This window comes from Petaurus breviceps, unplaced genomic scaffold (genome assembly GCF_028583685.1).
Source record: "Petaurus breviceps papuanus isolate PSGF00001 unplaced genomic scaffold, PetGlider_PUasm1.0 177, whole genome shotgun sequence".
NCBI lineage: Eukaryota > Metazoa > Chordata > Mammalia > Diprotodontia > Petauridae > Petaurus > Petaurus breviceps.
The window spans coordinates 6,503,566-6,517,425 of record NW_027185776.1 but is presented as its reverse complement, the minus strand read 5'-3'; the positions used below and the strand labels follow the sequence as shown (position 1 = coordinate 6,517,425).

Below are 13,860 nucleotides of genomic sequence, written 5' to 3'. Positions count from 1 at the left end.
GCTATAAAGAGTCTTGCTATGACTTTTGGTGTATTTTAAACCTTTGTTTCTGTTTTTGACTTCCTTCGGGTAGCCCTATTGTAGGATTGCCAATATGGACGTTTAATCTCCTTTTTTTGCATAATGCAAGTTGAAATTCAGTCTGGTGGTCCAGAATCCAGAACTTAGTGTTTCTAACAACAAAATCAAGTCTTTCATCTCATAATTCCTCAACATTGATTTCCCCTACCTTTTTTTTTTTTTGGTTAATTAGTGGATTAGGCATGAAATATCAGTGTTATTTTGATTTGCATTTCTTTTATTGCTAGACTTAAAGCCTAGCTTTGATTTCAGCTCAGTCAGAAGCTGGATTTGGAGCATGTTTTCAAGTAGTAATCCATACCTAGAGTTTATTCTTTGAAAAACTATTCATATGTATTGAGAAATGGCTCTTCATGTTATATATTTGTATCCATTACATACACACACACGTGTGTGTATAGGATATCAGACTTTTGTTGGTTATATTTACCACAAATATTTTCGCTTTCTACAGTTTCTCTTTTTTGTCTTCATTGATTTTATTTGTGCAAAACTTTTAAAATTTGAAGTAGTAAAAAATGGTGTTATCTTTTATGATCTCTAACATCTCTTGTTTGGTTACTCCTGTGGCCATAGTTGTGAAAGATGCATAAGGTCTCATTTAATTTTTTTTATGATGTGACCTTTTATATTTAGTTTGCATGTATCTTTTGGACTTGCCAAATATGATGTAAGGCGTTGTTCTAACCCTTATTTCTGCTGAACTGCTTTACACTTTTCCCAGTAATTCATGGTGAACAGATAGTTCTTCCTTTACTAAGTTATGTTCTGGAGTTTATAAAACACTGGGCTACTGTTCTTAGTTGCTTTTGTCCGTTGTTTAATTAAGTTTGTTTCATTGATCTACTTTTTAAAAAGTGTCCCTTTTGTTATCTGAGTGTTTTTTTGTTATATAATAAAAAAAATTATATATTTTGTTATCTAAATTTCCCCTTGTTTTGGTGCCCAGTTTCAATCTTGAGCAGTCATTGTGCAGGGAATTTAGATAAAGGTTATGATCTGTACCAGCAGAAACGTGAGTCACCTGCCATATTCACAAGTGTGTGTTGTCAACAAAGTCTTAGTGTTACTATTTTTTTGTTGATACAGGCAAAGGGCATGGTTTGTCCATCACACCTCTTCCAGCTGGTCACATGATAGGAGGAACAATATGGAAAATAGTCAAAGATGGAGAAGAGGAAATCGTTTATGCTGTTGACTTCAACCACAAGAGGGAGATGTATGTATATCAAAACAAGAAGTTATGGGAAATGCAGTTAGATGTACTTTATAATTTCATTTTCATGAAGGTGGAATTGCATAGATAAAGTGTTTATTTAAATTAGATTCAATTCTTTCGCCCAAATCTCTTGATTTTGGATTAACTCAAAAACATCAAGTGTCAATAACCTTAACTACTGAAGGGCTTTTCTTATTTTCAAAGTGACTCTTATGTTAGTTGATTTCCTCCCACCCCTAGTCTTAACTTTCTAAAAATAAGCATGATTAGATTTTTTGTTGGAGGAAAAGAGGAAGGGGCTGTGAAAATTGACATGGCAAGTTATTTTTAGTATGTGTGTGTCACATACACTATATCAGTGGTGTCAAACTAAAATAGAAACAACTACTAAACAGTCTAATGACGACCCCTGAGAGCCACGTATTGACTTAGAAAACAACATATTAATACTATCTCTCTGTTCTATTATATTTTTATTTATTTTGTTAAATACTTCCCAGTTACATTTTAATATGATTTGGGCTGCACTCTGGGGGTAAGGGCCTGTGTTTGACACCTTTGCTCCATGCAATAGATGTTCTTAGAAATATGGCACATTGTTGAGTTTTTACCAATGAATAATTTTTAATGCTTGCTACTTAGAGGAGCCTTGTGGTTCCTTTTTGTAGTACAAAAAATTACCCTCCATTTTGTAAATCTTGATTTTGAAAACTGTGTTTTCTTAAGTAGAGCACATATATAACTGCATTTATGTCATCATTATAAAGGTATTTTGGTCTTAATTTGATGTTAAAAATCTTTTTTTATTTGTGAGCATAAAAATTTTAACTTTTATATTGGATTACAGTTTTCACATTGAGATATCCTATATCTTGTATTGAGAATTAAACTCTTGTTCACAGTCACTTAAATGGATGTTCCCTGGAAATGTTAAGCAGACCTTCGCTGCTTATCACAGATTCCTTTAATGCTACTTATGTGCAGCCCAGACGAAAACAAAGGGATGAACAACTACTCAGTATGTATTTTGTTATATTTAAATCAGCGGTAGATTATAGAATAAATTGTTGCTATGTACATTCCATGTATCTGCCATTCTTCACTGTGATAGTTGAATTGACTCTCCCTTAAAGGAAGTAAGGTTTATATGTGTTCTTCTTTTCTTGTGTTCTATTTTAATCTGTAATCACAATAACATTTAACACAAGAATCCATTACAGTTGATGCTGATTCTACAATTTTTGGATTGTCCTCAGAAAATTTTTCATTCTGAGTTGGCTTTTCACCTCTCAGCGTACACAAGTCTAATTCTCTCATCAGTTGTTATAATGTCCAGAAAATTGGAGTATTTTTCTAAATCATATTTTTCTAGGACTATCTACTAAACACACATACAGTCACATGCCAAATGTATGTTTAAATTCTTTTATTGTGCTAGAATTTTGTTGTATCAACTGTTGTTTAAAATGGATAATCAGGTGACACTGCAAGTCTCTTTAGTATATAGATTTTTTTTCTATTGCAGTTTTATTGTATACCACATTTCAAAGGCCAACACATTTTTTATTGTATTCTATACTGTTTCCCTCTATTAGTGCACAGTTCAGTTATTTGTTCTTTCCATGTTGTATTTAAGAAAGCAAAAAAACAATATTTCGTGATGTCCTTATCTTAGTCTCAGTTTGGCCCTCAATTACTATGCCAAATCAGAAACAGAATATTTATTCCAAACTTTCTTTTTTTCATACTGTGAACATGAAGATAAAGGGAGAGACAAAATTACCCTTTTTTAATACTGGATCAGAATATAGTTATCCAAATTTTATGTTCATGTTTTTCTAGCAAATGTCCTGGAAACACTTCGAGGTGATGGGAATGTGTTAATAGCTGTGGACACAGCAGGCAGAGTTTTAGAACTTGCTCAACTTCTTGATCAGATTTGGAGAACTAAAGATGCAGGACTGGGGGTGTACTCATTAGCACTCCTGAATAATGTCAGCTACAACGTGGTGGAGTTTTCTAAGTCCCAGGTTTGTTTTATGATATAATAAATGGGGTTGAAGGTTTGACATAGCAAGTCAAGCTTATGGGCATTCGTTGGGTATTTTTTTTTAAACAGTTTTGTGCTAGTGTGTATAGAAAATGTTCTTGATCTACTTCTTAGTTTCAAATTCTGCTGATTGTTATTTTTGTTTATTTTTATTTGCATATTCACTCCTTAGACAAATTTCCTTATTGTTTGAATGCTAGGAATATTTGAGGTCATTTTCTTTTGGGGAAGAGATATCACTTGTGATAAGTTTTAGGCAATAAGAAGATATTTTACATATTTAGGGTTTATGCTTTGCTTTCCTCCATATATTTCTGAGAGGTCTTATAAATTAATCAGAACATAAATCGTACAGTGAGGTATAAAAATAGAACAGAGAATATACAAAGAAATTATATGGAAGACATGCAATTAGGCATCTGAAAAAGCTGATTGCTGCTGCAGTGAGTGTGGTATAGTGGAAAGAGTACTAAACTTGAACTTAAACCTATATTCTGGAATTGCTTCTTATGTGACTTTGGCCAATGAAGGTTCTCTGGCCTCAGTTTCCTCATATGTAAAAGGAGGGGAGTTAGACTACATGACCTCTAAGGTACCTTTTTTTTTTTTTAAAGCAATCGGGGTTGAGCAACTTGCTTAAGGTTACACAGCCAGTTATTTCTGGGTGTGGTGCTGAGTATCTGAGCCCGGATTTGATCCAGGTCATCCCGACACTGGAGCCGGTGCTCTTACTCGCTGTGCTACCTGGCCGCCCCTAAGGTACCTTTCAATTCTATCATTAATTGAATTTGACTTTACATTTCTTCGTCACAAGGACAAAAAAAAACCCATTTTATTATGTAGTTTTCATAGTAAAATATTAAAATTTAAACTTAGTAGTATATTTGTAATGATTTTATATTGAGGGTTATAATGTGTCTTAGAGAAGCTTAGAGTGGAATATATATTTTTTAATTTGAAATAGTTTGTGAACACTTAGTTTTCACCAAAATTAGATGGCATAGTAACTAACCATTTCTGAATGACTTATCTTTTTCTCCCAATTAGGTAGAATGGATGAGTGATAAATTAATGAGATGTTTCGAAGACAAAAGAAATAACCCATTTCAGTTTCGCCATCTTTCTTTATGTCATGGTCTTTCTGATCTGGCTCGTGTGCCTAGCCCCAAAGTTGTACTTGCCAGCCAACCTGATTTGGAATGTGGATTTTCAAGAGATCTCTTTATTCAGTGGTGCCAGGATTCTAAAAATTCAATCATCCTAACTTATAGAACTACCCCTGGAACATTAGCACGTTTCCTAATAGATAACCCTTCTGAGAAAATCACAGAAATAGAGGTAAGAAACACATTTATATAGTTTACCCAAAGATTTTTGAAATATGTCATACAGGTGGATTACAAACAACTGTTATTTTAAAAATAATTATTGACATTTAAGTACAATTTTAACTTTTGTTAATAAATACTTTCAGCAAAAAACATACATTTAAACTAATATGTATGAAGTGTTAAAGCTCATCTATATCATTGTGGAATAAGAGCTTATAACTTCTAATTATAGTACATTCTCTCAAGCTGGAGCCTCTTAATAAATTTTTTTTTTTAAGCAATTGGGGTTAAGTAACTTGCTCAAGGTTACACGGCCAGTTATTTTGTGTGGGTGTTAAGTATCTGAGGCCAGAACTGATCCCGGGTCTCCCGACACCCAGGCCAACACTCTTACTCACTGTGCCACTTGGCCGCCCCCTCATAATAAAAATTTTAAAAATTTTTGAACATTTCACGTATAGAACAATGTTTATGTTTATAACAATGACTCTAAGGCACTTCTAGATTTCAAAGTACATTTCAAATCAGTACATTAAATTGTGTTTAGTTTTAGTGTTTTAGATATTGCATTTGTATTTCAGTTCTTTCAAAATTGTTAATGCATTTATGACATATAATCACAAACTGCACAAATGGTACCTGAGCCAACACTCTTTCATAGTAATGTCACTAATACATTTTTAGCCAAACTTTACTATAATAATGTTACAAAATTCTGTTATGATATTGTTGAGTTGATCACATGAGATTCATATTGGATGGTTACTTTCCTAAAGGAAAGTTTTTTTTTTAAATATGTGTGTATTGATATTTATTTTTCTGTTGCCTGTTCTTCCCCTCTCCCCTAGAGGGTTGCCACTTAAATTGAAGAATTTTTTTTTAAAAGGAGGAAAAAAAAATGAGCAAAACTGAGCAGTATACTAAAAAGTCTGAAATTATATGCAGTGTTTGATACCTCTTAATGCTCTTCCTTCTCTCCTGCCACCCCCACCCCTCCCTCCCCTTGAAAGGTCTAGCAGGACGCCATTTGGTCCCATTCTTGTTTCTTCATAGTGTCACAATAGTTATTTTTCAATTGTGGGTTTTTTTTCCTATTTACATTGTTGTAATCATCATGAATATTATCTTCCTGTCTCTCCTTGCTTCACTTTTTTCATGTAAGTCTTTCCATGTTTCTCTGTATTCATCATCTTTTCGTTTCTTAAAGCGTAGTAATATTCTTTTACATACCACAGTTTGTTAAGCTGTTCCTTAATCCATAGACATGTACTTTTTTCCAGTTCTTTGCTACTACAAAAAGTGCTCAGCCCAGACCCCAGTTGTTCAGTGCACTTAGTGCTCAGTTCAGACGCAGTACTTCTATTCCCTATTGTCTTCTTGGCATTTTGAAAAGGCTCATTTGGGGCTTTTATAGTCAAATTTTGGACTCCCAGGAATCTATCTCCAGATAGATAATTCCCATGGAGCTACTTGCCCTCTATAATGTTTCACTTTATCATTGGTTTCCTAGAAACATGATGTTAATCAGGGTATGTTTGTGTATAATGATCAGAATATTTCATCAATTAAAGCTGCTTTCATTCCTTGATTTTGTCAGATAAGGAGTTTAGCATATTAATAACTATTTGATTACAGAACTTTACTGTGTGCAAGGCACTGGTTTGAGATAAGATTCATATAGCGTTTTTAGAAATGTTTAGAAACTGCAAAAGAGACCCTTTGCTAACAGTAAAGTAAAGAAATGTAGGGACTTGTTGCTTAAATAAAATACTACGAAAGGAATGCCTTTTCAGGGAAAGAGAGTAAAATATATTAAAAAATAATTACTACTCTTAGAAATTGGGAGTATTAGAGTTTGGGCCATGTTATTAACTAACTTTGTGATCTTGGGCAAATTACTTACTCTTTCTTGGGTTCATTTACCTAATGTGTGTAACTGCTGGTGGACTTGATGATTTTCATGGCCTGTTAAACAGCCTTCTGCATCTCATCTATGAATATCTGAGCACATTTAAGTACTAAATTATCTGAATTGTAAAATTATTTTAAGAAAATACGATTAAATGTCCTATCTGTGAGTGATCATTAAAACAAGACATCAGAAATTTTAAATGAGTTTTGAGATTATAAAAATTAAGCAGTATGATACAGTGCTGGATCTAGAATCAGGGGCACCTGACTTGAAGTATCCTTGGAACACTTAGTAGGAGTGTAATCCTGGGTCATTTAACTTCTCTGGTCTTGTTTTACTCATCTGTATTGTGGGGATCATAATACCTGCAATTCCTATGATAGTGTGGAGATCAAGTGAGGTTTGTCAAGTGATGTACATGTTTTAAATGATTATGTAAATTTCAGCTGCTGTTATATTAAACAACAAATAGATGTGCTCATTGTAGAAGAAAACTGATAACCTTAACTTATGGTTTTCTACAGTTTAATTAGTTAAATCCACCCTAGTGCCATGACAATTCAGTTTTATTGTTAATGTAAGTATCAACAGATACTTACATGTGATGAACCTTTGAATAATTTCAAGAGAAAAATTTTTAAGTTTAAAGATCACACCTCTTCCATTCTCTTCCCCCTCAAAATTGATAATGGTTTCTTTCATACTTTCTTCAACCATTGTTTTTTAGTTGAGAAAACGTGTGAAGCTTGAAGGAAAAGAACTTGAAGAATATCTAGAGAAAGAGAAACTGAAGAAGGAAGCTGCTAAAAAACTAGAACAATCAAAGGAGTAAGTTACTTGAAAATTTTAAAACTTTTCAGTTGTTATTAATATCTTTTGTTTATAAATCACATTCATTTTCAGATACACACGCACCCCTCTGAAATCAGTCCCCGATAATAGTGTACTCCGAGCTTTTTTTGATCATGAACCCTAATATGTGTATATTTGCCTTTTAAAAATAAATTCCATACTTGTACAAATAAACATGTATGATAAACCTCACACAAAAATATAAAAGGATAAGATAAAGATGGAATACCAGTGTATTCTTCTATTAGTAGGATATTACTGCAATTTGAGTTAGGATAGTGACATGGTCAGTCTTGTGGTTGGGGAAAATCACTTTGGCAACTGTGTAAATGATAGATTGGTGAAGGGAGAGATGTGAGGCAGGGGACCCAATTAGGGGGCTATTTCATTAGTCTAGGTAAATTTTGATAAGAGCCTAAAATAAGGTAGTGGCTCTGTGAGTGGAAAGAAGAGAATAGATGTGAGAGATGGTATTTGTGGAGGAAGAAACAACCAGACTTAGTAACCAATGACAGGTGAAGAGATTGAGAGTGACGGGTAGTCATTTTTATTGTATTGGCACAATGCAGACATGAGCAATGAATATTCCACCAATTCTTTAAGTTTTTCATTTCTTTAAGGAGTTTGTTAGAATTGTGTTTCTTCTGGTATTGAATTAGGCTTTGGTAAATTGACTTCCAGATATCTTATGTGGTACTGACTTCCTTTTCTGTCATTCTTTTCTGAATTTCAGTGTTGCTCTACAGAAAATGTTCTTTATTTTTATATATTTCTTTTACAACCAGCAACTTTACTGAAGCTGTTAATTTTCTTCTTTTTTGCTGATTCCTAGCATTTTTAAAGTAAACCATCATTCCATAAGCAAATAGGGATAGTTTTGTCTTCTTTTTACCTTTAATTACTTTCTCTTATTACTGTTACTGATATTTCTAGAACTATATCAGCTGGAATGGATATAGTGATATGATTGGCCTAAGTAACTCCCAGAGGAGAAACCTACCTCTACCTGTACAAGTTGGCACCACATCTATAGCCTTTAGGGTTTTAGAGAATGACCAGAGGCCCTAAGAGGTTGTTTTGTTCAGAGTTACACAAAGCAATATTTATAGATAGATTAGAGATGGAACCATTTCAAATAACAGAAGGCAAAACTTCTGGTTTTCTCCCATTCTATTCCATTTCTTTCTTTTCTTTTTTTTTTTAAAGCAGTTGGGGTTAAGTAATTTGCTCAACGTTACACGGCCAGTTATTTCTGGGTGTGGTGGTAAGTATCTGAGCCCAGATTCGATCCCAGGTCATCCGGACTCTGGGGTCTGTGCTCTTACTCACTGCGCCACCTGGCCGCCCCTAAGCAATTGGGGTTAAGTAACTTGCTCAAGGCTTTTCTGGGTGGGTACTAAGTGTCTGAGCCCAGATTCGATCCCAGGTCATCCCAACTCTGGAGCTGGTGCTCTTACTCACTGTGCTACCTGGCCACCCCCATTCCATTTATATCTAACTGTTAGTTTTTAGAAGAATACTTTTCATCTTATTATAAAAGATCTCTTTATACCTGTATTTTACTGAGTTTTTAGTATAAATAATTGTTTTTTATGAAAGGATTTTTCTGTATCTTTTGCTTTGTGGTTTATTTTTGTGATATGTTTTTGTTTTTAATATGATTGTTATTTTTTAATATTGAATCATCTTTACATTTTTGGTATGAATCCAACTTGATCACTTGTGAATAATTTCTTCAATTTATGAATGTAGCTCTTTTTTTTTTTTTTAAAGGAATTGGGGTTAAGTAACTTGCTCAAGGTTACACAGCCAGTTATTTCTGGATGTGGTGCTAAGTATCAGAGCCTGGATTCGATCCCAGGTCATCCCAACACTGGGGCCAGTGCTCTTACTCACTGAGCCACCTGGCCGCCCCTGAATGTAGTGTTTTTGCCAGGATTAAATAAGTCACTTTCAATGCTGGTTTTTAAGAGAAAAATCTTAGCAGAGATCACATTGGATAAAGACTCACTTCAGAGAAGTACTAATTTAAGATTTAAATTTTTCTTTCGAATTTATTATTGGCATATTAGGAGGAAGTTTTATCTTTCACGCAGTTGAAGCTTATTCAGTTGAGCCAGCAATGGTATTTCTTTGATTTCATCACCTGACAACCAATGCCATGTTTTGTTAAATATTGTATTTTTGACTAAAAACAAGAATTTGAAAGCAATTGTATTTTTAAAACCTTATAGTCTATTTTTCAATATCATCTCAGGGCAGATATAGATTCTAGTGATGAGAGTGATGTTGAAGAAGATATTGATCAACCATCAGCACACAAAACCAAGCATGATTTGATGATGAAAGGTGAAGGTAGCCGAAAAGGAAGTTTCTTCAAACAGGCTAAAAAGTCTTATCCTATGTTTCCTGCCCCAGAAGAAAGAATTAAATGGGATGAGTATGGAGAGATTATCAAGTATGTGATTGAAACAAACTTTCCTTTTACTTAGCAATGAAAGTATTAAGTGTACTAGACTGTAAGTCTGAAAGAATTATCTAAACTTAATAAACTTAATTTCTTATTTTCTGTTTACTGTATTAATTTTTGAGGTCATAGAATAGGTCTTAACCCCCTTGTACAGATGAGAGAATTAAATGCAGAAGACATTAAATCATCTGTCCAGCATTACACGGGTTCCAGTCACACCGGGTTGCCTCTGAAATAGAAGTTTTAGAAAGAGTTCAAAGAAGATAATTAAAGTTCTGAAAATAGAACTTTTTAAAAATACTTAGAAAAAAGTGATAGGTGATAGAGTAGTATAGATAGTAGTAGTAGAATAGTGTAGATAATTGCTTCAAGTGTGTTGTTTCATATAGAAGATGATGTTCACTTTATATAAACACTAAAGATAATGTGTGGAAATGATTATGATCTATTGGAAGAAGATAAACAGCTCAGGAAGCACTCCCTGTAGGTTAACAGGTGTCATGAAAGGAGATAAAAATTGGAATGTTCGTGCCATCTGAACTTAGACTTCTCCATAAAGGATAAAATAAAATCATGTGCTCAAAGTTGGGGAGGAGGAACCGGTAATGCACTGGGAGCTTAAAAGAACTTTACAGGTCTCTAGTCCAATCTCTTCATTTTGTAGGTAAAGAAACAGGATTGTAGAGGGCAAATGACTTGCCCATGGTCATACAGGTAGTTTTTGGCAGAATTGCGATTTGAACCCAGGTCTCTTAATTTTCTGTTTCTAAATCCAGTTCTCTTTCCTACCTCACTCTACCTGTTGAACTTGCGTTGAAGGCAAAGGTGAAGTTGGCCATGCTGATTTTAGATAGGTTTAAGGAAAATATGCATGAGTGCCTTGTACTTTGTCATTATAAGTGTCTTAGAACTCAAAAATCATAATAGTAAAAGATGGAACCTTTTTCAGTCTTGTTTTGCATTGTTTTTAAACTGTACTCATCTTTATACGTTAAATAATCGAACAGATGTTACTAATGGTGGCACTAGATAGTAATGTACTATTATCTTGCATATTTCTGAACTATTAATAGTGAGGCTTTATTATTTAGACCAGAAGATTTCTTAGTGCCTGAACTTCAAGCCACTGAAGAAGAAAAAAGCAAATTAGAATCTGGCTTGACAAATGGAGATGAACCTATGGATCAAGATTTATCAGATGTTCCTACTAAGTGCATTTCTGCAACAGAATCAATTGAAATCAAGTAAGTGCCTCAGTTGTGTTTAGCGAAGTTGGGGTGGGGAAATGGTGGATATGAAAGAGAAGGCAGGAAAGTTTAAGAAATTACATGCAAAACATACATTAACTTTAAAGAATTATATTCTTTTATTAATAATGCATATTACCTAACACATTTGTCTTGCATTTTTCCTTTTTTCTATAGTACAATAGATGCTTTTGTTTTTAAAATTGGAATGAATGTTTTATTCTGTTTGTAAATAGACATTTTTGAGAAATACTATGAACCTGGCCTAGGTTAAGTAAAAATTAACCTGAGGAAATTAAGCATTTATTACTATGTACCTTGTTTCAGAGCCAGAGTTACTTATATAGACTATGAAGGACGTTCAGATGGTGATTCCATCAAAAAAATAATTAATCAAATGAAACCACGGCAGTTGATTATCGTACATGGACCACCAGAGGCCAGTCAAGATCTGGCAGAATGTTGCCGAGCTTTTGGTGGAAAAGATATCAAAGTGTATATGCCAAAGCTACATGAAACAGTAGATGCCACCAGTGAAACTCATATCTATCAGGTAATGATATCCTAGAGTTTGAGCTAAGTAGAAGTAATGCTTTTTTTGATAGGGAGAAAAAAGACCACCATCTCGAGCTGAATGAAATAGTATAGATCCTCATCATAGGAGAATTTGACGGTAATCTGTGTATATCCAAACAATTTTAAAAGATTATTGATATCTTGTTTTTCCTCAGTTTCATTTCTGAATACATCCCTCTTAATTCTCTGCTAACTAGGGAGCCATTTTTTATAACAAAGAATAAAAAAAAAAGATGGGTTGGGAAAAATACTAACCTGCATATCTCCTGAGTGTCATTGAATCTGATGTTTCACAACTACAGTTATCCTCAAGCCAGATTTTTTTAAAAGTTTAACCGTTTAACCTTTGAATTTTTGTGTTTGTATAATTGACATGTGTGGGTTTGGGTTTTTTTTTTTTAGGTGTAGATTTGGGAGCTTATTTACAATAATTATGTAGCTCAGTGTAATAACAGATATTTAATTTTTTTCTTAATTCTCTTCTTTTACCTGTCTACTTTTAACAAAATCCTTTAACTTGTTTCATATTTTAGGGTATATTTGTCTATCCATTTCTTCTACCTCCTGTCCCCCTGAAATGAGAAGAAAATGCTAGTGTCCAATATACATTACTTGTCAAAATGAACAAGGACACAAATGGACATACTACTTACTAGCTTCAGGATTTAAAAGAAAACACAATTTAATATTCAGTTGATAAACTGCAAGGTTTATTAAATAATATACAAACTACACACACAAAAGGATCCAAGAAAATATTCACATCTGCTTTACTGTCACCTGCTGACACCCTGCCTTTGGCCAAAGAAAGCAAAGCAGTACGAGTAACTACTCCTTAAGTCATACCTATCCGGGCAAATAGTATGGCTCCTGGCTGAAATTACTAGGGACTGTGATGTTTTACCCTGAGGTAGACAAAAGGAGCTGGATCCTGCAATCCAAGGGAAATAAAACCCTGTCTCCAACAGCAGCCATGGTTAGCTAAACAAAGGGCTGTGTAGAATTTCTTTGAAGTCAGGGGGCTGCATTCATGGACACTGCTAGATTACTCTAGCTTGTTCTGTCTTCATAGCTCTTCTCTACATAAAAAGAAATGATATAATTGTACTCAACTTGCTGTCATGGAATACTGATACTTTACATGTAGTGAGGTTAGCAGATCCACCTCTTAAGGGTAGCAAAGTTATCAGTCTACCATAGTCACTTATAGTCATCACTAACTAGACTGCTACTTGGCAACTTCCTTTATTTTTTGAAAAAATTTTTTAAGCTTTTTCTTTTTTTTTTTTTTTTAGCAATCGGGGTTAAGTAACTTTTATTTCTGGGTGTGGTGCTAAGTATCTGAGCCCGGATTTGATCCCCAGGTCATCCCAACACTGGAGCCGGTGCTCTTACTCGCTGAGCCACCTGGCCACCCCAACTTCCTTTTTTAATCTTACCATCTTGAGGTCTAGGGATATATTTACTTACGTCTTCATTAATAAAATTTTCACATAAGTTTTTGGTATACTTTTTATAAGTATAATGCTTATAAAAATATCCTACAAAATGTTGTTTGATTTGCTAATATTAACATGTTCATTGATTCTTTTTTTTTCTTTTCCATCATTCATTTTTTTCAAAATGTCCATTGTATGAAATGTACTTAGGTGAGGTTAAAGGATTCACTTGTCAGCTCTCTTCAGTTCTGTAAAGCAAAAGATGCCGAACTAGCTTGGATAGATGGTGTCCTAGACATGCGAGTTTCCAAAGTAGACACTGGTGTTATTTTAGAGGAAGGAGAACTGAAAGATGATGGAGAAGACTCAGAGTTGCAAGTGGATACTCCTTCAGATGCTAGTGTGATAGCACAGCAAAAAGCTATGAAGAGCCTGTTTGGAGAGGACGACAGAGAAACTGGTGAAGAGAGCGAGATCATTCCCACTCTGGAACCTTTGCCACCTCATGAGGTAAAAACCTTTGTGCTATCTCTTCATAAGTCCTTCCAGTTTTTTTCATCTTTATTTCCGTTGTAGGGATGATTCTAATGATAGTGTATATAAAATTTTGTGTCAAGTGTATGAGCTAATAAGTATATTTCTCAAGACATGCTTCTGTTGAGTTGTGTTTATAAGCTGAATCA

General features: G+C 34.1%; 1 protein-coding gene across 6 annotated transcripts in view; it reads left to right on the top strand.

Annotated features, from left to right (window-relative positions):
• Positions 1-13,860, top strand: part of CPSF2 (cleavage and polyadenylation specific factor 2) — a 48,676-nt gene that overhangs the window by 30,486 nt on the left and 4,330 nt on the right. For 5 of the 6 annotated variants that reach the window (XM_069086051.1, XM_069086050.1, XM_069086052.1 and 2 more), the window contains 9 exons: positions 1,171-1,300; positions 2,203-2,318; positions 3,143-3,330; positions 4,398-4,688; positions 7,321-7,421; positions 9,703-9,903; positions 11,007-11,159; positions 11,490-11,715; positions 13,388-13,687. In XM_069086051.1, coding sequence (XP_068942152.1) covers positions 1,171-1,300; positions 2,203-2,318; positions 3,143-3,330; positions 4,398-4,688; positions 7,321-7,421; positions 9,703-9,903; positions 11,007-11,159; positions 11,490-11,715; positions 13,388-13,687 — 1,706 coding nt within the window. The remainder of the gene's footprint in view (positions 1-1,170; positions 1,301-2,202; positions 2,319-3,142; positions 3,331-4,397; positions 4,689-7,320; positions 7,422-9,702; positions 9,904-11,006; positions 11,160-11,489; positions 11,716-13,387; positions 13,688-13,860) is intronic. The other variant, XM_069086054.1, reaches the window with a different exon arrangement.